Source organism: Heterocephalus glaber, unplaced genomic scaffold, assembly GCF_053883595.1.
Source record: "Heterocephalus glaber isolate CG9 unplaced genomic scaffold, H.glaber_assembly_v1.0 deba00001452, whole genome shotgun sequence".
Lineage (NCBI taxonomy): Eukaryota > Metazoa > Chordata > Mammalia > Rodentia > Bathyergidae > Heterocephalus > Heterocephalus glaber.
Window position 1 is genome coordinate 11,801,001 of NW_028258302.1, and position 23,362 is coordinate 11,824,362.

General features: G+C 41.2%; 2 protein-coding genes across 4 annotated transcripts in view; one reads left to right on the plus strand and one right to left on the minus strand.

Moving 5' to 3' along the window:
• Zcchc17 (zinc finger CCHC-type containing 17) overlaps positions 1-7,125 on the minus strand; it is a 47,287-nt gene extending 40,162 nt beyond the window's left edge. Inside the window, exons 1-2 of one of the 3 annotated variants that reach the window (XM_004850809.4) lie at positions 6,983-7,125; positions 4,524-4,643 (exon numbers count right to left, since the gene is read on the minus strand). In XM_004850809.4, the coding sequence (XP_004850866.1) occupies positions 4,524-4,589 (66 nt within the window). In that variant the 5' untranslated portion in view covers positions 4,590-4,643; positions 6,983-7,125. The remainder of the gene's footprint in view (positions 1-4,523; positions 4,644-6,982) is intronic. The other 2 variants (XM_087215425.1, XM_013074359.3) reach the window with 2 other exon arrangements.
• Positions 7,126-7,243: 118 nt separating this feature from the next.
• Positions 7,244-23,362, plus strand: part of Snrnp40 (small nuclear ribonucleoprotein U5 subunit 40) — a 29,333-nt gene continuing 13,214 nt past the window's right edge. Inside the window, exons 1-5 of the mRNA XM_087215427.1 lie at positions 7,244-7,445; positions 10,146-10,275; positions 13,882-13,975; positions 15,819-15,984; positions 21,741-21,863. Coding sequence (XP_087071553.1) covers positions 7,302-7,445; positions 10,146-10,275; positions 13,882-13,975; positions 15,819-15,984; positions 21,741-21,863 — 657 coding nt within the window. The 5' untranslated portion in view covers positions 7,244-7,301. The remainder of the gene's footprint in view (positions 7,446-10,145; positions 10,276-13,881; positions 13,976-15,818; positions 15,985-21,740; positions 21,864-23,362) is intronic.

Sequence of the window (23,362 nt, forward strand, 5' to 3'; positions counted from 1 at the left end):
CAAAGCTAGTAAGTAACAAGAGCTGGGATTTGAATGGAGTCTTAACTACTTTAAAGTTGCTTCTGGGTTCCCTTTAATGATAAAATTCTAACAGTCAGAAGTAGTGTCAGGGTCAATTTGGTATCCTATTTGCTCCTGGCAACAATCCTCGGAAGTATATAGACTAAGTCCCTATACTATAGATAAGGCAGAATAATCTAGGTGGAGAAAGAACATAGGCTTCCAGGTAAAAGATGTAGTTTTTAATCACAGCTCGGCCATTTCTTATCTGTGAAATTTTCAACACACTTGGTCTTCCAGGGCCTAAGTTCCCATTTGCTTTCACTTTGCTGATGCAGATAACAAATGACACACATAAAATGTCTGGCACTTATCTTTGGCATATAATGTCCATTCAATAAAGTGTAGCTTTTAATAATTGACAGTCCAAGACCCTGAAGCATAAAAAAGATTAGTGACTGGTAGAAGGTATACAATTTAGATACACTGTAGGGAAAGAACCTGGATATCTTCATTTCTAGTTCAGTGCCTCCTACCTTACCAAATTACATCATTCATTTCAGTGTTGGATGGGAATAAATAAAAGCTTTCATTTTCCTCATTTTTAATGGGAGATATTCAGACAGCAGCTGAACTAACTCTCCGAGACACAGCATAAAGAATGGGTTATGAACCAAAAGTTCTAAACTATTTTACACTGAGGAGCTGGACTAAGTATGCTGGACTAAAGACAAGCCAATCCCAAAGAAACAGTTTAAATCAAGGTGGAGCTGCAGGGAGGATTTTTTGTTTTGGGGGTTTTTGGTACTGGGGATCAAACTCAGGACCTTGCCCTTGCAAGGCAGGTGGTGGAACCACTGAGCTAAATCCCCAGCTGCAGGGAGGATTTTAAGAAGGACTTTAGAGATTACTTGGTCCAATCTTCTCACTTTTCAAATGAAGAAAGTAAAGATCAGAGATACAAAGTGCTTACCTAAGTACACAAAGCAATTTATTCTATGTGTAAAGGGCCCTGTGGATGAAGATGGGTCTTTTAATTTTTAATTAAAATAACAGCAAATCCCTTACTTATGAATCAAAGGTATTCAGACTGGGTACCTTTTGCTCCAGGATTCTAGAAAAAGGGCTAAGAAATCTCACACTGTATAACATTGTTAAGAAGCATAATTATCTAACAAACCTAACAGTACCATCTGGAAGTTAGAGTGCAAACCACCTTGCTGCTATAAATTAAGACAATCTCACTTTCCAATCCTGAAGCTCCAATGTCACATTATGGTCTTTAGAAGTAATAATAGACTAATTTGGCCTCTCCCAAAAGGTAAGGTTAATGTGCTCCAGAATAGAGGCACTCAACTGATAAGTTAGGAAGAGGCATTCTTGCCTACATATCAGCACCAGATGTTTCCATCACTGTGTCTCCTAGTGTGCAGTCAGAGTTGAAATTAAAAGGATGGCACCTGCCATAGATGACCACACAGTCCCCCTGGTGTCCCAAGAATAAATACTCAGATGGCTCAGGGGGAAAAAATTCAGTAATTATCTCAACTGAATTCAGGCCTTGGATTAGATGAATTTCCCATCTTCAGATTAGAGGTGGTACTGGCCTTGAAACTTGTTCTCATAATGTAAATGATGAATTTGAACCTCAACAACGTAAGTTAATTCTCCATGGTCACAAAGTTAGAAAGTAGTACAGCCAGGAATAGAGCAGAAATTTTCCGACTTCTAGTGCAATGCTATTTCTACCTAACACCAATCTCCCCTCAGTATTTCTTTAGCAAAGGGAAGGCTGAGCAGAATCCCAACACCCACTGCTGCTATGTTTGTACTCCTTTATCATGTTTAACAGACACTGCCACTAAGAGAATGAGAGCAAGATGAATACTGGATTCTTGGCTATTCAATCACAGTGCCCCCACCACTGCTGAGCCTGATAAAAGAAGAGCTGCTAGGCTATGAGCTGTACTATCAGTTTCTTCAAGGACAATGGTTGGGTACAATTTTATCCCAGCATTTACAAAGCACTTACTGTATGCAAGACACCATGTTAGGTACTGTGAAATTTTTAAAAAACTTAAAAAAGAGATGCCCAAACCAGGCATGGCGGCACACGTCTGTAAATCTAGAACTCTGGGTGGCTGAGGCAGAACCATTGCAAATTGGACCCTGGTGATCTAGTGAGACTTTGTCTCAAAAAAAAAACTTAAAAAGCACTAGGGATGTAGCTCAATACAAAGGCCTTGGCTTTGCCTGCCAGTACTAGAAACAAAACAAAAAAATTACGTGATAGATTGTGATAAACTGGGAACAGTGATAACATACCTGTAATCCCAGCCATTTGAGAGGCTGAGGCAGATAGACTGAAAGTTCAAGGCCAGCCTGGGTACCTTAGCAAGATCCTGTCTCAAAGTAAAATTTTTAAAAAGCCAATGGTAAAGCAATTCCTGAGTATGAGCAAGCTTCTGGCTTCAAGCAATAGTACCATAAAGGGAAAAAACGACTGTAATAAATGCTATAATTATGATTGGAACAACCAGACTTACCATCACTTTCTTTCTACTCCTCAATTCTGTGAAAATAATTCTTTTATATGTCTTTTGGTTGCACCACACTTTCATGTAAAGTTGGGCTATCACAGCTATAGTTTAGTACAAAGTAGACCTGGAAAGATTTATAATCCCAGCTTTGCTATTTATTATTCACTGGGAGTTTACTTAACTTCTGAGAAGTTTCTTTATCCATTAAAAGAGTTAACTTTTTGGAAAGATTCAATAACAGAGATGAGCTAACATACAACAGTTTCCAATTTATTTTTTCTTTTTTTTTTTTTTTTTTGGTACCGGGGATCAAACTCAGGTCCTTGCACTTGCACAGCAGGTGGTGAAACCACTGAGCTAAATCCCTGGCCCTCAATTTATTTTTTCAATTTTAATGGGGAAGACAGACATTAAATGAGTACACAGCTAAATACAGGTTGAATTATTTACCCATGATAAGTAAAAGATCTCTGAAGAGACATTACAGCTGAGACCTAAAAGAGAGAAGTTGGTGGGAAAGTGGGTAGTTAGAAGGAACAGAGTTAGTCTCTTTCTGCTTCTATAACAAAATACCATAGGTTGAATGATTTATAATAGAAATTTATTTTTCATGTTTCTAGAGGCTGGGAAGTTCAAGATCAAGGCACCAGCAGATTTAGTGTCTGATAACGGCTTGTTCTCTGCTTCCAAGATGGCACCTTGTTGCTGTATTCTTCAGAGCAGACAAATGCCATTTTCTCCTCACAAAGTGAAAGGGACAGAAGGCTCAGGCAACACTCTGAAACCTATTTTTGTAATGCCATCAATCTCATTCTCAAAGTGGTTTGAGTGGCTGTATTACTCAAAATTAACATTTGAAATTTAATTCCCAATGCAATAAATATAAGAAGTAGGGCCTTTTGGAGGTGATTAGGCCTAGTGAATTGAATAGCGCCTTATAAAAGAGCTTGAGGAGGTAAGTTTGCCCCTTCTGCCACATTCTGCCATTTAAGGACACAGCATTTGTCACCTCTGGAGGACCTAGCAACAAGGCAGCATGGTGGAGGCAGAGAGCAGCCCTCACCAGACATCAAATTTGTTAGCATCTTGATCTTGGACTTCCAAGCCTTCAGAACTGTGAAAAATAAAATTTTTGTTCCTTATAAATTACCTAATCCCAGGTATTTTGTTGCAGTAGCACAAATGGACTAAAGCAAACAGCATTTGCAAAGATTCTGAAGAAAAAGCAATCAGGATTCAAGAAAAGTAATAGAAGAGGCACAAAAATCAGTTTGTTTGTATTTGTAGGGAAAGGGGACAAACAGACAGAAAGAGAAATAAAAGGATGAAGACCTCAGTAAGCTTTCTGACAAATCCTGACTAGAAAGAGTTAAACCCTTGCTAGAGAGAGCAATTGAGAGGAGAAGATAATCAGCAGGGCTCTGTCAGCACCTCAGCTCAAGTTAGTTGTTCCTCCCCACCATGTAGTAAAATACAGAGGAGACAAAAGAGTGAGGGGGCTACATAACAGCAAACTCACTTGGTATATAAAATATATACTCATACCTGGACATACACACACACACACACACACACACATTTTCTTACTATGTTTCCCTTTCCTTGTTAACTCGACCATAATCTTATCTTAGAGGAAGTACATGCAGTAGCCAGATGTTCCACTAGCCCTTCCCACTTAAGGGGTAATGTTCAAGGGTCTCAAGTGGAACATCAAACTCTGCTGCTTTTCATTCTTAGTCTATTCTTTTTTTGTACCAGGGATCGAACTTGGATCCAACTTGCGCTTACAAGGCAGGCAGCAGCACCACTGACATAAAACCCCAGCCACCTTTAGTCTATTCTTTTTTTGGTGGTACCAGGGATCAAACTCAGAACCTTGTGCTTATGAGGCAGGTGCAGTGCCACTGAGCTAAATCCCCAGCCCCCTTAGTCTATTCTTAACACATTGTAAATGGGAAGTTTTCAAAGTGCAAAAGAATATACCTCTCCTTGGAAAATAGTGTAGAGATCAGGCAAGTTTTCCATGGTCTCAGGCCTTCCTGAATTCATCCTTACGTTCTATGGCTCCTCCATTTCTCTTCTGCTAAAGCTAATTCTGGTGTCCTGTTACAAAGACGTAAGCAACAATTAGACACCTGAATTAAAGAAGAAATGAATGTGAAAATAGTCCATAGCTATTCTCTACAAAATAATTGCACTGGATTAAACACCATGTACTTTTTTCCAAATCTCTTTTGTCATTCTACTACTGGAGAGTTTTGGAAACCTTGATTTCTTTTCCACGTGTCACTTACCCAAGGCCATTAGACTACTGGTATTGTTGGCTGGATTTTTTTTTTTTTGGTACTGGGGATAGAGCTCCAGATATTTCTCTTTCGAGGCAGGCGGTGGCACCACTGAGCTAAATCCCTGGCCAGATTTTGGTTTTTCTGACAGGGTCTCATTATGTAGTTCAGGCTGGCCTTGAATTCTTGGCAATCCTTTTGCCTCAGACTTCTAAGTGCTGTAACTATAAATGTGTGCCAAATGTGTTTGAGATAAGAATCTTACTATGTTGCCCAGGCTGATCTCAAACTTCTGGACTACTACATGTGCCTGGTCTCCTTCAGTGCCCTGTTCAGCTGAGGCCAACTTGTTTAATTTAGCTGGCCTTATTCATACCTATGACTAAATTATCACATATATGCAAATTAGCTCCCAAATTATATTTCCAACACTAATCTCTCTTCTGAGCACCAGCAGTGTATTTGAAACAGCTTCCTGATGTCATCAATCATACACACAATTACAAAGAACAAAAATTAGTTTCCAGTCATCTTCTAATGTTCTCTATTCAACTACATAAGCCAAAAATCTATGAGCTACCTTTGATTCCACTCTTCACTTCCTGAATCCAATCCATCACTAATTCCTACCCATCTTACCTCCTACATGTTTCTAAAATCTAATTCTCTGTGCTCTACCACTCAGTCCTTGCTGCCATCTATGACCAGGATTACTGCATATCCTCCTAAGTGATCCATCCACATTCACCAAGGCTCCTATCTTGGTTACTTTTCTCACTGCTGAGACGAAATACCCGACACCCAAAATTAAAGGGGAAAAGGTTTATTTAGCTCACAGTTTGTAGAGGTTTCAGCCCATAATCAGCTGGCTCTAAGGCAGGGTGGCTTCACAGAGGACAAAAAGTTAACAGTGGGGGCCAGGGATTTAGCTCAGTGGTTCTGCTGCCTGCATTGCAAGCACAAGGACTAGAGTTCGATCCCCAGTACCAAAAAAAAAAGTTCACAGTGGGCAGAAGGTAGCAAAGCAACAAGGGACCTTAAAGGCATCTTCTTGTCCCTTTTGTCTTGTCCAGGATACTTAGGGCGGGTAGCACTCACACCCTTAATCCTAGTGCCCTTGAGCCAAGCATTGCATCATGAATCAATTCCAGTGGCACACACTCTAGATCCAGCCACCTCTGAAAAAGCCCCACCTATGACTGCGTGAGGCTTTGAGGGGGACATCTAGACACAAGCCTTAACAGCTCCCCTCATCACATATTAAACTTGAGGGATCAAGCTACCTCCTCCACATCCCACTCTGCAAGGAAAGGAAAACCTTTAGGGGTTCCCAACAGTTTTAAAGTAAAAGCTACAAATTCCTGCAAGGTCTAACCTCTAAAACCTCCAGCTTCATCCTTACTATACCCTCCCCATTCTCTTTATATCATCCACAACTGGCCCTTTGTGCCTTTTACGTCGTTTTCCTCCCCACTGATATGGAACCTCTGCACATGCTATTCTGTATGGAATGCTCTGCCTTCTCTCTTCATTTCTTTTGAATTATTCCGTCAGATATCAGCTCGGGCGTTTTTTCCTCAGAAAAGAATTCCTGCTTATTTCAGGCACTCATAGCATCAAGTACCTCTCCTGGGTAGCAGTTCCAGTTATTAGTGAGATTCCGGGTTAATATCTACCCTCCCAACAGACTCCAATCCCTTAAGATTAGGGTCTACGTTTGGTTCATAATGTATCCGCTAACACTCTGCACAGGAAACATCAGTTGAACGACTGAGGAGGCCTCGTTCATATGTAAGTCTCAAATTTTTCAACGAGACTGAAGGAGTTGGGCATTTCCTGCATCATTGTTCCCCTCAGGGACATAGATTAGGCCCTTTAAAAGACTACACAATCAGAAGCAAAAATAAGCCGGCCTCCTCAGCTAAACGGGGCACTGAAGGAGGTTGGGAGACAGGCCTGTCAGGGAAACCCGGGAACAAGGTGGACACAGAAGGCGCCTGTAGAAAAGGGCAGCCGTCAAGGGCCAGACCTCAGCTCTGTTCCTGCACGCAAAGGGACTGACCCAGCTGGGAACTGAGCTCAGGCCGCACAACCTTGAGATCGCCTCCTACTAGCAGCCTCCCACCCCCGCTCTCCCTAGCTCTCCCTGCTACTTACTAGGCGTCGGCTCCGACTCCCGGAGGCGCCGCATTGCCAGAAAGGCCAAATCCACTCAGCGCGCTCCCGCCCACAAGACACAGAGCGCCTAGGAGGGACGCCAGGTTCGCTCGCCAATCTTGCAGTCGCGTTCTCGTGACGTCAGAACGATAGAACCAATCACAGGAGACCGTGGGAGGGCGGGGCAGAGGGGAACTTTGGCAGTCAATTGGATTCTCCAAGGCGGAAGTTCTTGAGGAAGAAGTAAGTCGCAGCCAATCCGAGGCGCCTGGGGCGGTCGGCGCGGTCCGTGGTGGCGCTGAGGAGAGCGTTTGCCGCCATGATAGAACAGCAGAAGCGCAAGGCCCCGGAGTTGCCACTGGTTCCAGTCAAGCGGCAGCGACATGAGTTGCTCCTGGCAGCGGCGGGGTCAGGCCCCGGAGCAGGGCAGCAGCAGGCGACCCCGGGAGCTTTACTTCAAGCGGTAAGTGAAAAGGCAGGCGGCCTTGGGCCCTTAGCTCATCTCCTTGCCTCAGAGCGCTGTTTTGGTTGATCCCACACTGCGCTGGCGAAACAAGAACGTACCTGATGTTGAAGCGCACAAACGCTATGAAAGCTCCCAAAATCCTGCAGTGCTCCATCTCTGCTTCCCTGTTGAATGTCCGTTTTCAGCCTTTTAACTGCTCTGTGAGGTAACGTTAAAATTAGTTTAAAACCTTGGGCTCAAAAAACAAAGACCCTGGCTTCCGCATCCTAAATCTTCCACGGATCCAGCGTAACGTAAACATACAAGTTTCTAGAGTGGATGAATGAATCAGCAAGGGAAGGAAGAAGTGAGATGAGCTCGCTTTGGGACTTTGGGCAAGTTGCTTTTCTCTTTATTTTTCTGCATTTGTGTCATTAGCAGCAACTGAATATTAACTTCATTGACTCATGTACTGTTTTGTGTCATAGATCTTGTAAGATTTAGTAACTATTATTTTCTCATTTTGCAGGTGGGAAAACAAATTCTTGCCTATTATATGATAGATTTTTAATAAATCTGTAACCCTAACTACATTTGTTGTAAAATAGAAAGTGGTTACACCTCTTCTATGCTGTTGGGCTCAGATGAGGAAATACATAAGTGGCCTCTCAGCTTCTCAACTAGCCTGTCAGCAAATCCAGCTGGCATCATCCTCAGAACATATAGATGAGCCAGGTGTCATGGCACAGTACTCAAGAGGCTGAAGCAAGAGGATTGCTTGAGCCCAAAAGTTCAGTGCCAGCCTGGATAACATAGTGAGAAGTTGTTGTTGTTGTTGTTTTGTGGTACCAGGGATCGAACTCAGGACCTTGCAATTGTGAGGCAGGTGCAATGCCACTGAGCTAAATCCCCGGCCCCATAATGAAACTCTTAAAAAAGAAATCTAGAGAGTAACCAGAATTTCTACCAACTCCATCAGTACCTCCTCCTGGTCTAAGTCATTTTCCCATCAAGCAGTCTAGTCTGAGACAAGCCATCTAAGTTTGAAAGGCTAATGAGAGTTATAAAGAGAGAAAACATTTCTGTTCCCAAATAAAGATGTTTGCATTAATGCCAATAATTTGATATTGCCAGGGGGCCTAATTTGGATTCCTGTTTCTGTCCTATCAACAATCTATTATCAAACTAGCACTCAGGAATCTTTCTAAACATCAAATCACATTCTCTGCAACAAACTTACCAGTGGTTTTCCATTTAATTCAGAATAAAAATAAGAACTTTTACAATCATTTCCTCTTTTTTCTCCGTACAGGGGATCAAACTCAGGACCTTGCACTTGCCAGGCAGGCACAGCAAATCATTTCCTCCGTTTACATGTCTGATCTGCCAGTTTTCTGTTGCTTACTGTGCTCTAGTCACACTGACTTACACTCTCCTGCCTCAAGGCCTTTGCATTTGCTGTTCCCTCTCCTGGAATGTTCAAATGTCTACATGATTTACATACTCAATTCCTTCAAGTCCTTGTTCAGATATTTCTTAGTGTGAGGTATTTTCCTACCACCCTCTTTTAAATTGTAACACCCCGTATTCTGGAACTCACATTCCTAATCTATTTTTCTCCATGGCACATACCACCATCCATGTCATGTTTTACTTTTCTCCTTCTCTCTCTCTTTCTCTCTCTCTCTCTTTCTGTCTCCCTCTCCCTCTCTCCCCCTCTCCCTCGCTCCCTCACCCCCTCGCCCTCCCTCCCTCCTTCCCTGTCTCCCTCTCTCTCTTCCCCACCTTTTTTCCTCCCTCTTCCTCTTCTTTCTCCCCCTCCTTCCCTCTAGAATTCAAGCTTCATTATTTTGTTCAGTATTGTTTTCCTTGGTGCCTAGAACACTGCCTGACACATTTTTTGAATGAATAAATATGCTGGAAGCTATTAAAGAGATTGAGGATTCTTCTGTAGTGTATCCGTTCTTCTATTTGACAAGTAAGAATATCAGCCCAAGTTTAAGTGAATTGCCAAGCCTAGGCTTAGTGTCCAAGACCATAATTAAAATTACTTTGTTTAATAATCTGAATCCTGTAGGGTTGTCAGGAAGCCCAGTTCAATAATTCATTAAATGAACCAGAGACTGGGCAAACAGTGTTGAATGACACATATAAAGTCCCTGCATTTACAGAGCTTCATTTCTTTGGGAAAAGACAAGATATATAAACAATTACATGAGGAAGGTAATTTCATGTAGTGCTCAGTGCTGTGAAGGAATAATAATGGAGTTAATACAGGTAGGGGGATGGGTTCCATGGTGTAATGGTGAACACTCTGGACTCTGAATCGAACAATATAGGTGGAGTGTGTGGCATGTTTCTTGAGTTTGCATGATCAAGGAAAGACTTTCTAAAGAAATACTTGAAAGCCAAATCTAGGAGAAGGAATTCTCATCACGGACAACTTCATGGGTGAAGATCCTGAGTCAAAATGACTTTTAACATGTTTCAGCAAGTTGGCTCTGGGACCAGACCCAAGTGAGAGAAGAGGAGTCAGTATAACAGGTGGATACTGGAATGTTAGGAGGGAGATAAGAGATATGTGAGCAGAGTTGCCATTCTCTAAAATCAGGTGAAATCCCCTGAAGCATTGTTTACCTGATCTTTTTCCTCCATTCCTCAACCTTGTTTCACAGCCTTCTTTGTACAGTGTCTACCTCATACTTCTCTTTTGTCTAGGGACCTCCAAGGTGTTCCTCCCTTCAAGCCCCAATCATGCTACTCTCAGGACATGAAGGAGAAGTGTACTGCTGCAAGTTTCACCCCAATGGCTCCACCTTGGCATCTGCAGGATTTGACCGATTGATACGTAAGACATAGTTATATTGTTTGTTTTGTTTTTTTCAGTACTGGAGAAGGAACACAGGAGTGCTGTGCTACTGAGCTACATCCCCAGCCCTTTTGTTTTAATTTTGAAATGGTTTCACCAAGTTCCCCAGGCTGAACTTGAACTTGGCAGTCCTCCTGCTTCAGCCTTTGGTTGCAGTTGCCCAGCTAGACATAGTTTGGTTTTTTTTTGTTTTTTGGTAGCGGGGATCAAACTCAGGAACTTGCAACTTTTGAGGCAGGCGCAGTGCCACTGAGCTAAATCCTTAGCCCAAGACATAGTTTTTAAATCCACAGTAATTGGCTCTGCCAAATACTGATTAGGTTTTTAAAATCTTGGATACTACAAATGGCAGCATAAACTACAAATTGGCAACATAAACTACATGACTTAACATGCTAAAACAGGGCATAAAAATGCTGAATCATCACTAAGGTGTTAAACTTGGGGTCCAGTCAGATGTGGTAGTGCACGCCTATAATCCCCGCACTCCAGAGGCTGAAGCAGGAGGATCACCACGAGTTTGAGGCCATCCTGAACTACAGAGCAAGACCCTGTCTCAAAAAAACCCAAAAATTACAGCAGCAACACCCTGGGTCCATGTGGTAAATACAAAAGGAAAGAAAGTGAGTTGCTCTGGTTTGAGGATATATTCCTCGTGGAGAGAAGTCTAGAGCCAGCTTAACAAGATAAACAATCCAGATTTCACAGGTTAATGGGAGTTATGAACAAAGAAACACTTTATTCCCAAAGCCACAGGGCCCTCCTCTTGAGCCATACCCAGAATTCTAGTATGTGAGAAGGAAGAAGAAATTTCCAAAGTGGCAACTTACTTTGATAATCTACATTTACATTATTATAATTTGCTAACAGATTCTTAGCTATAACTCAGGAGTACTCTTGAAAAACAAGTAGACAAATGGGTCCAGGGTGTAGGGTAGTGTTTACCTAACAAAGGATTTGATCCCCAACGCTGTATTTATTTATTTATTTATTTATTAATGAGAATTCCTTACTGAACTATTAAACTATTTAAAACACCACTCTTTAAAGAGGCCACAAAAATTACAGCATTTAGAAATTTTAGATATAACTCTTAAAAGGCAAAATGTTGTAATTTTTCAGTCATCTTGTACAAAGTTCAGCATCAAGAAGATAACTTCTGGGCTGGGGATTTAGCTCAGTGGTTTCGCTGCAGCGCAAGGACCCAAGTTCAATCCCTGGTACCAAAAAAAAAGAAGATAACTTCTATAGAAACTATCGGTTGATTCAGACTCTGTTCCTGCTAGTATTATGTAGAGCATCCACGATGGTTCTGTTGTACTCCGAAATCTGCTTGGTCACATTTTTAATGATTTGCTGGTAATCACTTTCCTGACTCTTGGTTGCTATGAATTCTTTCATCACAAAATTATTTTGCTCATGGTGTTGCCACTTTCTCTCCCAATTTGTAAGCTGAGAATGCATCTCATTTTCTTGTAATTGTGTTTTCAGTGTCTCATGTTCTCTGGTTAGCTTCTCTGTTATCTTCTTAAAGGCATTTTTACGGGTTGATAATACCGTTCTCTCCTGATGCAATTTCAGGGATCGAACTCAGGTCCTTGCACTTGTGCAGCAGGCGGCAAAACCACTGAGCTCCCCAACACTTTAAGAAGGCAGAAAAAGTCCATTTGAGGGAGTCATGAGAAAAAGCAAATAAAATAACAAAGCTCTCTTTTATTTGATTTCTGACTTCGTTTACCTCATTATGAAATCAAATGAGTTCTTTGGCTTTTTATCCGTTAACTTTTTACCTGTCTTAGTTATTTTTCTCCTTGCTGAGACAAAATACCAAACACTCAAAGTTAAAGGAAAGGTTTATTTAGCTCACAGTTTGTAGAGGTTTCAGTTCATAGTTGGCTGGCTCCAAGGCAGGGTGGCATGACAGAGGGGCATCACAGAGGAGAAACAGTTCATGGTGGGCAGAGGACAGCAAAGCAGTGAAGTAGCAAAGTAGATGCAGCAGCCCTCTTTCTGTCTCTTGTATTCTATCCAGGCTACATGCCCTTAGGGCTGGTAGCACTCACACCTAGGGTGGGCCTTCCCATTATTCACATCCAGAACTATACCAAACCATTCACTAATTTAGTAATCAGGCACCCTTGATCCCAGCATCACATATTCTAGATCCAGCCACTGCTGAAAAGCCCCACCTGTGACTGGGTGAGGCTTCAGGGGAACATCTAGACCCAACCCATAACAGTACCTCAGAATGGATCCATTCTAATCTTCACTGCTCATTTCTATTTGGATGTTCTAATCCTATAATCCCTGTAATTTCCAGCAGCCAAGCATCTGGAAGGCTTAGTGATCTTTGCAGGACACACATGAATTATTGATATATTTAATTTCATAAAGTTAGAAGCAAATTTTGTTAGCAGAAAAAAAGGCATATATAAATATATCTCTTACATATGCCGGTGATCTTTAATAACATTCATCAAACTTTAATCCTTGCTAAACTACATTGTGTTGGGATAACAACTATGTTCATTTACTCCAGCACTAGGCATGTGATAGGTACTTACTTAGTATATGTGGAATGTATAAATGTAGTACATGAGGTCAAAATATACAGTGAATATTTAAATTTTTAAAATCTATGAGAGTAAAAGACATATTCGTGGACCAGAGATGTAACTCTGTGCTGCCATGCCTGCCTGGGAAGCACAAGGTCCTGAATTCAATCCACGGTACCAAAAAATGAATGAATAAGTAAATAAACACATTTGCCATTAATTATCTCTCAAAATATTTCCCCTTGCCTAGAACACATTTATCCCATTGTTCTTGCCACTTTCTGAAGCAGTTCTGGAAGTCTTTTTTTGTGAGTGTCTTTGAGTTGTAATGAAAAATACAGTGAATGCTGCTATCTTGTGCCATGCAGCAGAAAGGCAGGCTCATAAAAACGTGTCCTCATTCACCTTATTTACCATATCTGACACTTTGCAACTTCTGGCTCTTTGTGAAAGTTGAAATGACAGTTAAAGTTAAACATTTTGAATCAATTCAGGACATCAAGGCAGCCACAATAATGCAACTAAAGACACAGAAGAGGACTTTCAGAACAGCTTCAGAAAAATCACAACAATGGAATAAGTGGGTTCAATGCACGGGGGAGTATTCCAAGGGAGATTAATGGCAACGAATCTTTTAAAACATTGACTGTATTCTCTTGATCAGACCTTATACAGTCATTGCTGCATGACCTTGAAGTTGTGGCTTCCTAGGTTTTCTGTAAGTCCATTATTTTGTACCTGCTTCCAGACTCAGAAGACAAATAGGTAGAGGTGGAGACAAGGGGAGGTGCCAGCTTCTTAAAATTATAAGAAAAGTTTAAATTTTCAAAATTTATGTTTTCTAACCTTTTGAATCGTAAAAATATTGGCCCTATTTTTATCTTAGTGTCAGGAAAGTTGGTCTGCTTAGTAGAACCAGTGGTATCCAATAAGTTTAATTTTAGAACTGTACAAGTAAATTCACAAATAACCTCTGCACAGCTGGTATGCACAGGCTGTAGTACTTACAGAAGTCCTCTCTCCCTAACAGTGCTGTGGAATGTCTATGGTGACTGTGATAATTATGCCACACTGAAAGGACATAGTGGAGCAGTGATGGAGCTCCATTATAACACAGATGGCAGGTGAGTGTTCTGCATAGTGGAATGACAACACCTTCTCAGTTAATTTTTCTCAGTATCCTTTCACCTTTCCTCCTTGAGCTACTTCTGTCAGGAGATTCTTCCTGTCACAAACTGCTACATTTTGTGTAGCTGCTTTATTCTCATTCTTACTATAACCCCAAGTGAAATGTGTGTAAGCAGTTATAAATACACACTGTTATCTAACATTGGTATTCTGGATAAATTTGGTTTTTCTGTAAGACATGAAGCAAAATGTAATTTTTTTTTTTCAGTACCAGGGATCAAACTCAGGACCTTATGCTTCCAAGGCAGGCATGGCACCACTGAGCTAAATCCCTGGCCCCTGTAATTTTTATATGTAGAAATTAGCTGTTTTTATTATGAAAGTAATAAAATACTATTTTGAGAAACCAAAAAAAGCAGAGTAATGAGCCAGGTATAGGGGCACATGGCTATAGTCCCGGCACTCTGAGAAGCTGAGGCAGGAGAATGGCAGTTTGGAGCCCAAGCCTAGGTTAGTGATTGAGCAAAAGCATGTCTCAGAATAAAAATGGCTAGGGATGTAGCTCAGTGCTAAAGCCCCAGGATGGATGGGTGGGTTGTTTTTTTGAAATACAGTCTTGCTGTGCAGTCCAGGCTGATTCTTTTTGGGTTTTTTGAGACAGGGTCTCTCCGTGTTGTCAGGCTGGTCTTGAATTCACTGTGTAGTCCATACTGGCTGCAAACTCTCAGTGATCCTCTGCCTTAGCCTCCCTCCCACGTGCTAGGATTATAGATGTGTACCACAACACCCAGCTCTCCAGACTGTTTAGTTTTGGTGTATTTGTTAAGACTGTACAATCTTGTCTGGTGACTTATTCCCTTTAACCTTGTTCATCTAACATCTTTGTTACAAACATAGACATTCCATCGAAGTTTTAGAATATCTGTAGATAATACAGAAATTTGTCTATATGAAGTAAATTAGTTACATTTTTAAATATCTTGGTGAACATTGCTTGCTTTGTGGGGAGGTGTTAGGGTCTCATTGCTCACTATTGACCCACACTAGCCTTGAACACAAGCCTCAGCCTCTAGTGCTGGCATTTCAGGTGTGCATTACCATGCCTGGCTGATTGTTTTTACATTCCTGACGTCTAAAGTCTTAGGGTGCTTCATCAATTGATACATAGCATTATATACTTTTTAAGTAAAGAAAGCATTATACCCACCTCTGATTTTATACCTCTCCCTAATACCCTTGCCTAATTATTTTTAAAGCATCATAAAATTAAATAGAACTTATCCTCAGAAAAAATAAAAATTTTGATTTGTAGAGTGAGGATTGATTGACTCAAGTGTTGGATCCAGAATTATTGCAGTCTCTCTTACCTCTGTGGCAGCAGGGAGTGATTAAAAATTTCCAAGTCAGGGAATATCTTTTTTTTTTCTTTCTTTTTTTTTTTTTGGTACCAGGGATTGAACTCGGGACCTTATGCTTGGGAGACAGGCAGCAGAACCACCGAGCTAAATCCCTAGCCCTATGGGAATATCTTATGTGTAAAATGTTATCTGTCACAGATGAGGAAAAGATTTGAGAAAACTGTCGTATTAGGTATGGGGTGTGTCATGAGGACTCACAAGGACATTTTTGAAAACATCAGAGGATCATCGTTAAAATTGGGTCTAGACAAGGATGAGTAGGATTTCTATGTGTAGGATAAGGCATTCTAGCATTGTGTTCCCTACTGACAAGCACAACTGGTCAGTAGTCTGGAAGAATTTGGCAGATTTTGACAAGTGGGAAAGATAGATTGTTACTGTCTTCACTAATTTCTTCTGTGTTTTCCCTTTTACTTTCTAGTATGCTCTTCTCCGCATCCACAGATAAAACTGTGGCAGTATGGGATAGTGAAACAGGCGAAAGGGTTAAAAGGCTGAAGGGACATACTTCCTTTGTAAATTCCTGTTACCCAGCCAGGAGGGGACCCCAGCTTGTCTGCACTGGCAGCGATGATGGTACAGTTAAGGTATGTATTACCAGTCTGTGTTGCAGTTTGACGTGACATAATGTGAACCTTCTCATCTGTGCTGTACCCTCCCTCCTCTGCACAATTTAGTTTTAGCATTCAGTTCCCAAAACAGACACTTGAAATTTTCCCCTTTTAAAATAATAGGCAGCCAGAGATTTAGCTCAGTGGTTCCACTGCCTGCCTCGCAAGCGCAAGGACCCGAGTTCAATCCCCGGTACCAAAAAATAAATAAATAAAATAATAGGCAAAGGCCTGGGGATTTAGCTCAGTGGTTCCACCACCTGCCTCGCAAGTGGAAGGACCCGAGTTTGAGCCCCAGTACCAAAAAAAAAAAAAATAATAATAGGCACTATTTTAATTACCATACAGAATAATGTTAAAACCATAGAATTGGCTGGGCATAATGGCACATGCCTGTTTTCTTAGCACTCAGGAGGCAGAGGCAGGAGGATTGCCACAAGAATAAATGACTCGAGTAAAATGGATCGTATGGGTTTAATTGGTTTTGGTTTTGATTTGATTTATTGTTTTTGTTGGTTTGTTGTTTGGTTTGGTTTGGTGGTTCTGGGCAATTGAAGCGAGGGACTTTTATCTTTTATTTTGAGACAAAATCTCCCCAAGTTGCCCAGGCTGGGATTGAATTTAATCTTTCTGCTTCAGCCTTCTAGGGTGCTGAAATTACAAGCATGTACCACCATACCTGGTTTAGCTGTCAATTGTATGTGGTCTTGAGCAGTTCACATTTCTGAGCCTCAGTTTCCTTTTTTGTTTTGTTTGTTTGCTTGCTTTGTTTTTTTGAGACAGGTTTTGATACATAGTCCAGGGTGGCCTCTGAATTCACTGTGTAGCCCAGAGTGGCTTCTGACTTGTGATCTTCCTGCTTCAGCCTCCCAAGTGCTGTAATTACAAGCTGCACCACCACATCTGACCTGTTTCCCGCTCTTTAGACCAGTGACAGTAATGTAAATGTCTTACAGGGACAGTACGGTAAAATTACAGATATATAAAAAGCTAAGTAAATGGTTTCTGTAGCTCAAGAGAGGACCTTAAATGTCATTTAGTCCAATAGCTGTCTGTTTATTAGAATCACCTGAAGAACCTATTAAAACTATTCAGATTCAGTAGATATGGAATGGGAATCAGAATTTTTAGTTTCAGGTCTGACCTTTTAGGAGTCAACTAATCTCATCTAGTCTCCTCATTTCACTAATGAAGAAAATGGGGCCTGAAAGTATCTTATCTCAAAGATGCACAAGGACACATTGCTTCATAGTATCGACCATTATATCTTTACTTTGGCACCAATTTTGAATTCTTAGACTGTATTTTAATGACTATGTAAGTGGACCTCAAAGGCATACACCTGAGAAATTTGCTGGAGGTGGGAGTGGGGTGGCAGTACTGGAGATTGAATCTAGAGCTAGGCAAATGTTCTACCACTGAGCTATACCCCCAGTCCTGCTTTATTTTTAATTGTGATAATTAGGTTTACTTAATACTACAGTCCCCTTTCAGTACCATAACCTCCCAACAGTTTCAGTTGATAGCCCAGTGCAGTATAAAACTTCACCAGCTATAGATGATGCCTTAAATTTTAAAAAAAAGAGAGAGAAAAATACTATATTCCAGGCAGTATCACTCCAAAATTTAAAGGATTAAGCATTAGTCACATCTGTAAACAAAGTACATTCTGCTTTAGGGGAGGGAGGGGTGAGACAGGGTCTCACTATGTAGTACAGGCTTCCCTTAATTTTCTTTGTAGCCCAGGCTGCCCTTAAACTCCTGACAGTCCTGTCTCAGTTTCCCAAGTGCTAGGATTACAGTCATAAGTTACCATGTCTGGCTGAGTACATCCTGCTTCAAAGGACTTAACTTTTTTGTGTGTGTGTGCTGGCGATCAAACTCAGGTCCTTGCACTTTCGAGGCAGGCGCTGTGCCACTGAGCTAAATCCCCAGCCCAAAACGACTTAATTCTGGCAGAATTAGACCTATTAATTAATGCCCCCCAAACCTGGTACTAGGAATTAACTGCAGCACATTTGCACTAGGCTTCTCCCCCACCCCAGCCCCCCCACACCACTACCCACCACCACCACCACCTCCAGCTACTGGGGATCAGACCCAGGGGCTGTCATTGCATTCATCATGGGGAATTGGTACATGTACTAACACACCTTAATTCTTCTTATTTCCATTCCCCTCCCTCCTTGTTCCCCCCATCTCTTAGTCCCTTTACCTTTGCAAAAGATCTGGCTCCTCAAACATAAACAGTAACCACTTAACTGAGCAATTCACTCCTAGGTCTGTATTCAAAAAATGAAAACAGGGCCTGGGATTTAGCTCAGTGGTTTCGCCGCCTGCTGTGCAAGTGCAAGGACCTGAGTTCGATCCCCAGTACCAAAAAAAAAAGAAAACATGGGGCCTGGGGATGTTACCTCAGTGGCACCGCACCTGCCTCACAAGCGCAAGGTCCTGAGTTCAATCCCCAGTATAAAAAAATAAAATGAAAACATGTATTATTCACATAGAAACTTGTACATGTTTTTAGCATCATTATTTCTAATACACAAAAGATGGAAACAACCCAAACATTCATCAATGGATGATAGATAAACAAATAGTGATTATGGTCTTCATCCCTTCTCTCCCCTATTCTAAGAGGTTTGGTGTTTTTTTTTTGGTACTGGGGATCGAACTCAGGTCCTTGCACTTGTGCAGCAGGCTAAGAGTTTTTATAGTTTTAGCGCTTACATTTAAGTTTTTCGGCCTTGTCATTAAGTTTATGTATCATGTAAGGTAGGGATTTTTTTTTTTAATTGATACTGGGGATTGAACCCAGGGCCTTGGACATGCTAGGCAATTACCCATCCCCAGCTTGTTCTTTCTTTGTGTGTTTTTTTCTTTTTTTTTTTTGGTTCCAGGGATTGAACTCACCTGCACAGCAGGCAGCGAAAGCATTGAGCTAAATCCCCAGCCCTTGTTTTTGTTTTTGTTACTGGGGATCAAACTCAGGACCTTGTGCTTGCCAGGCAGGTGCGGTGCCACTGAGCTACTACATCCCTGGCCCTTAGCTTCATTCTTATAGGGGGTGGAGGTGCTGGAGATTGAACCACAGCCTTTGCGCTACACTAAGTTCCTAACTGTTTCTTAATTTTTTATTTTGAGAGCCAGGGATTTAGCTCAGTGGTCCCTCACCTGCCTGGTGACCACAAGGTCCTGAGTTCGATTCCCAGTACGAAAAACAATTTTTTTTTTTTTTTTTAATTTTGAGAATGGGGTCTCACTGAGTTGCTCAGGCTGGGCTCAAATCTGTAAATTTTCCTGCATCAGCCTCTCATAGTGCTAAGATTACAAGCATGCACCACAATACCTGGCTCTTAGCTTCATTCTTTTGTTTTGGTTATTCAGTTGTCCCAGTGTCATTTGTTAAAAAGATTTTATTTGCATACTTAATAATTTTTGTGGAAAAGTAGACATTTACCAAGAGTTTATTGGTACAACTTGTAGTCATTGTTTAGTGATTTTTTTTTTTTTTTTTTTTTTTTTGGTACTGGAGATCAAATTCAGGATCTTGTGTTTCAAGGCAGGTGGCGGCACCACTGAGCTAAATCCCCAGTTTTTTTTTTTTTCTTTTTTTTGGTACCGGGGATTGAACTCGGGACCTTCCACTTGCAAGGCAGGCGGTGAAACCACTGAGCTAAATCCCCGGCCCTTTTTTTTTTTTGAAACAGAATTTCACTGTATTGCCCAGACTGGTTACCTCCTGAGTAGCTGGGACTACAAGGTTGCTGCACTGCACCCAGTTATATTTAGTGTCCTTTTGAACTGATTTTGTAAAGTCTATCTTCTTTGTCCTGTTTTGCTTCTGAGATCTTGTTCTGTTAGCTTTGTGGTCAGCTGTTGATTGACAGAAGGACATTTCTGCCAGTCTTTGTAATTGACTCTTTGTTAGACCTTGCCTGCCTTCAGCTCTTGGCCAGCAGTTTGCAATTTCACATTATCCTTCACTTTGAGCTTGTACAGACACTGAAAGTCAACCAGAGGTGAGAGCTTAGGGCTTCTTAGGTCTTTTCTGAGCCCAGAAGTGGCTTTCTAGATTCCCAGGGATATGTCAGAGCTTTTCCAAGCATCTACCCCCAAACTGTCTTCTTCCCCAGCCTTTCCTCCCAAGCTTTTTGGTTACCCTGTTTGCTCTATTAGTCCTTGCCTCAGACAGCAGAGCCAAAGGCTTTTGCCTTTAAATGTTTTCAGGGATTCCAGGGTAGGCAAAATGAATGTAAACCCATTGAGCTTATCCTTCAGAGAGCCACCAGGTAAAAAAAATAGTCCATAGCTGTAATTCCTTTTTTTTTTCCTCTCTTGGTATCAGGAATCAAACTCAGGGCCTCACGCTTGCCAGGCAGGCATTGTACCACTGAGCTACATTCCCTCCCGGCCCTCGTAATTCCTTAAGAATAAAGGATAAAGTCCTTCTGCTCCTTTCAGTAAGGAACCTACACTTGAGAATGTGGGCTGTGTCTTCAGAACCCTTGGTGAGCAGAGAGAGGTCAGAGCTGGAGTAGGCTGAAACACTACAGAGATCTCTCACTAGACTTTGAGTGTTCTTTGTTTTTTTCATGCTCTTACCTTTCAGTTAGTTTCTTTAATTCTGATAAAATTGATTCTGATTTTTTTTTTTTTTTACTAGTTCATTGCCTTTGTGGAGAGACAGGCTTTTGACATTTCCTGTTGTCACACTTTTCACTGATTTTCCCACTTTTTTAAACTGTAGGTTACAGCTGCTAATGAGCTAGGATCTACAGTTTGAGAAACAATGGTCTAGGAGTTTGTTTGTTTTTTCTTTTTCTTGGTACCAGGGATCAGGTACGACGCCACTGAGCTACATCCCCAGCCCTAGGTGTTTGTTTTTTTTTAATCCTAAGAATATATGAAATAAGCAGGTAGAAGACTTCTACTCCAAGGGAATGGTGATTATCTATGTTTATTCAGACTTTATTGATTTTTTATTGTTTGGGTTGGGGTTTTTGTTTTGATGACAGGATCTCACTAAGTTGCCATGCTGGCCTCAAAATTTATAATCCTCCTGCCTTAATCTCCCCCAAGTGATGGGATTATAGGTATATACCACCATGCCTAGCTGTTTTTTGTTTTTTTAAGACAGGGTCTCAGCCAGGCATGGTAGCATACACCTGTAATTCCAGCACTTGGGAGGCTGAAACAGGGAGATTGCCATGAGTTAGAGACAGAGCCTGAACAAGGTAGCAAGACCCTGTCTTTAAAATATATATATATATACAGTATCTTCAAAGTCCTGGGCTCAAGCATTCTTTTTTGTTTTTTGGGGGGTGGGTACCAGATATTGAACTTGGGACCTTGCACTTGTGAGCTAGGCAGCAGAACCACTGAGCTAAATCCATTCTTCCTGCCTCAGCATCCTGAGTAGCTGAGACTGTACACGTGTTATTTATTCATACTTTAACAAAGGAGTCTGAGCAAAGCACAGTGTCATAAACCTATAGTTCACTATTCAGGAGACTGAGGCAAGAGAAACCCAAAAGTCTGACCATAAACTTTCAAATACATTGACAAAATTGTGGTCATTTTTCACCATGTATTACTAGGATATCTAGGAAAGTTTCTGAATGAGGTCCCTATTGGAGCTATACAGAGTCCTTGAATTCAGTAGTATAATGTGTGATTATTTCTTAGTGTAGTGATAACTGATAGACTGACTACCTGTGCTTCTTCTTCAGCTTTGGGACATCCGGAAGAAAGCAGCTATCCAGACGTTTCAAAACACATACCAGGTATTAGCTGTGACCTTTAATGACACAAGTGATCAGATTATCTCTGGTGGAATAGACAATGATATAAAGGTACGTTTATATATGATATAGTTGCCTTTCACCTGTATACACTCACTGAAGCAAATCTTTGCAAACTTCTGAGATTGTGCTAGCTTGGCACTTAAAACCATCTGAAAGGATAGTAGTAACTTGAAATTTTCCTTCTCTCCTGTCTTCATCACCTGCCTAAATCAAAGGTTACATGGTACCTCATACAAATCCCATCAAGGACTAAGCAGTTAATATGAAGTGTGAAATCACTGGGTTCGGGGACTGTATTAAAAACATAGAGTGTTTCATTCCCTGCTTAAAGACACTTAAAATATTATTTTTAACTGTCTTAGTCTGAGATAGTAGTAAATCAATTTGTGATTCTCGACCTTCATCTTCCAAGTTATTTGTTTTTGATGCTATAGAAAGAAGTTTTCTAAACTTTTCTAAGAATGAGTTAATAATGAGGGCTGGGGATTTAGCTCAGTGGCACAGCACTTGCCTTGCAAGCACAACATCCTGAGTTCAATCCCCAATAACCCCCCCCAAATAAATAAATTATTTCTTGTTTCCTTAGAATACATTTCCAGATAAAAATCAATGTGTCAGGTGTTGGGTCAGTGGTACCCATTGCCCAGTGGTACAGCATCATTTGCCTAGCATCCATAAGACTGTGGGTTTGATCACCAGTACCATTAACAAAAGTTAACAGGTATAAGGACGCTTCAGATTTTGGATTGTTTTCTAGCAGCAGCAGTTAATAAAGTATTTGAAATCAGGTTGCTGCAGTTATTTGTCTCCAGTTTTACCCTTCTATAAGTAAGAGATATGCTGAACAGATATGAGAGCTTGTTAAAATTTAGTCTTTTCATGTCTAAAAATACCTTGCTGTTACATGCTTAGGGCACAGTAATTGCCTCTCAACCCAGAAATGCTCCTAATTATCCTCAGGCCTTATAACTTTCTTTAAACATGCAAAAGAAAGGTTCCTTTTCTTTTTTTGGTACTGGGGATCGAACTCGGGACCTTGTGCTTACGAGGCAGGCAGCGGCACCACTGAGCTAAATCCCTCCCCAAGAGGTTCCTTTTCAATCAGAAACAGACTGAAAGAATGTCAAACCTGAATGAGACCTTAAACACTTGGTCCATCCCTCTTTATTTTACAGATGACTAAGGTAAGGTCCCAAGAGGGTAAGTGATATGGCCAAGATCACAATGTCAGTCAGTTGTAGAACCGGGATCAGAGGACTGTCTCTAGAGGACTGATGTTCTCTCCACTCTGTCTTGTTGCCTCTAGTCAATTAACAGGTTAACTTTGAAGCACTTAGGAGCTCAACAGTCTTGAGCACTTGCCTAACAAATCACCGTACTGCCTCACAACATTAAGAGCTGCTCCTCAAAGAGCCTGGTTCGCAGTCTGGAGGTATAGCTTAGCGGTAGAGCACTTTTTTAGCACGCACAAGGCCTGGTTTGAGTCCCATCACCAAAGTATAAATAAATAAAAGCCTGATTCTTGTTTGCTTCTCAGCTAACACTGC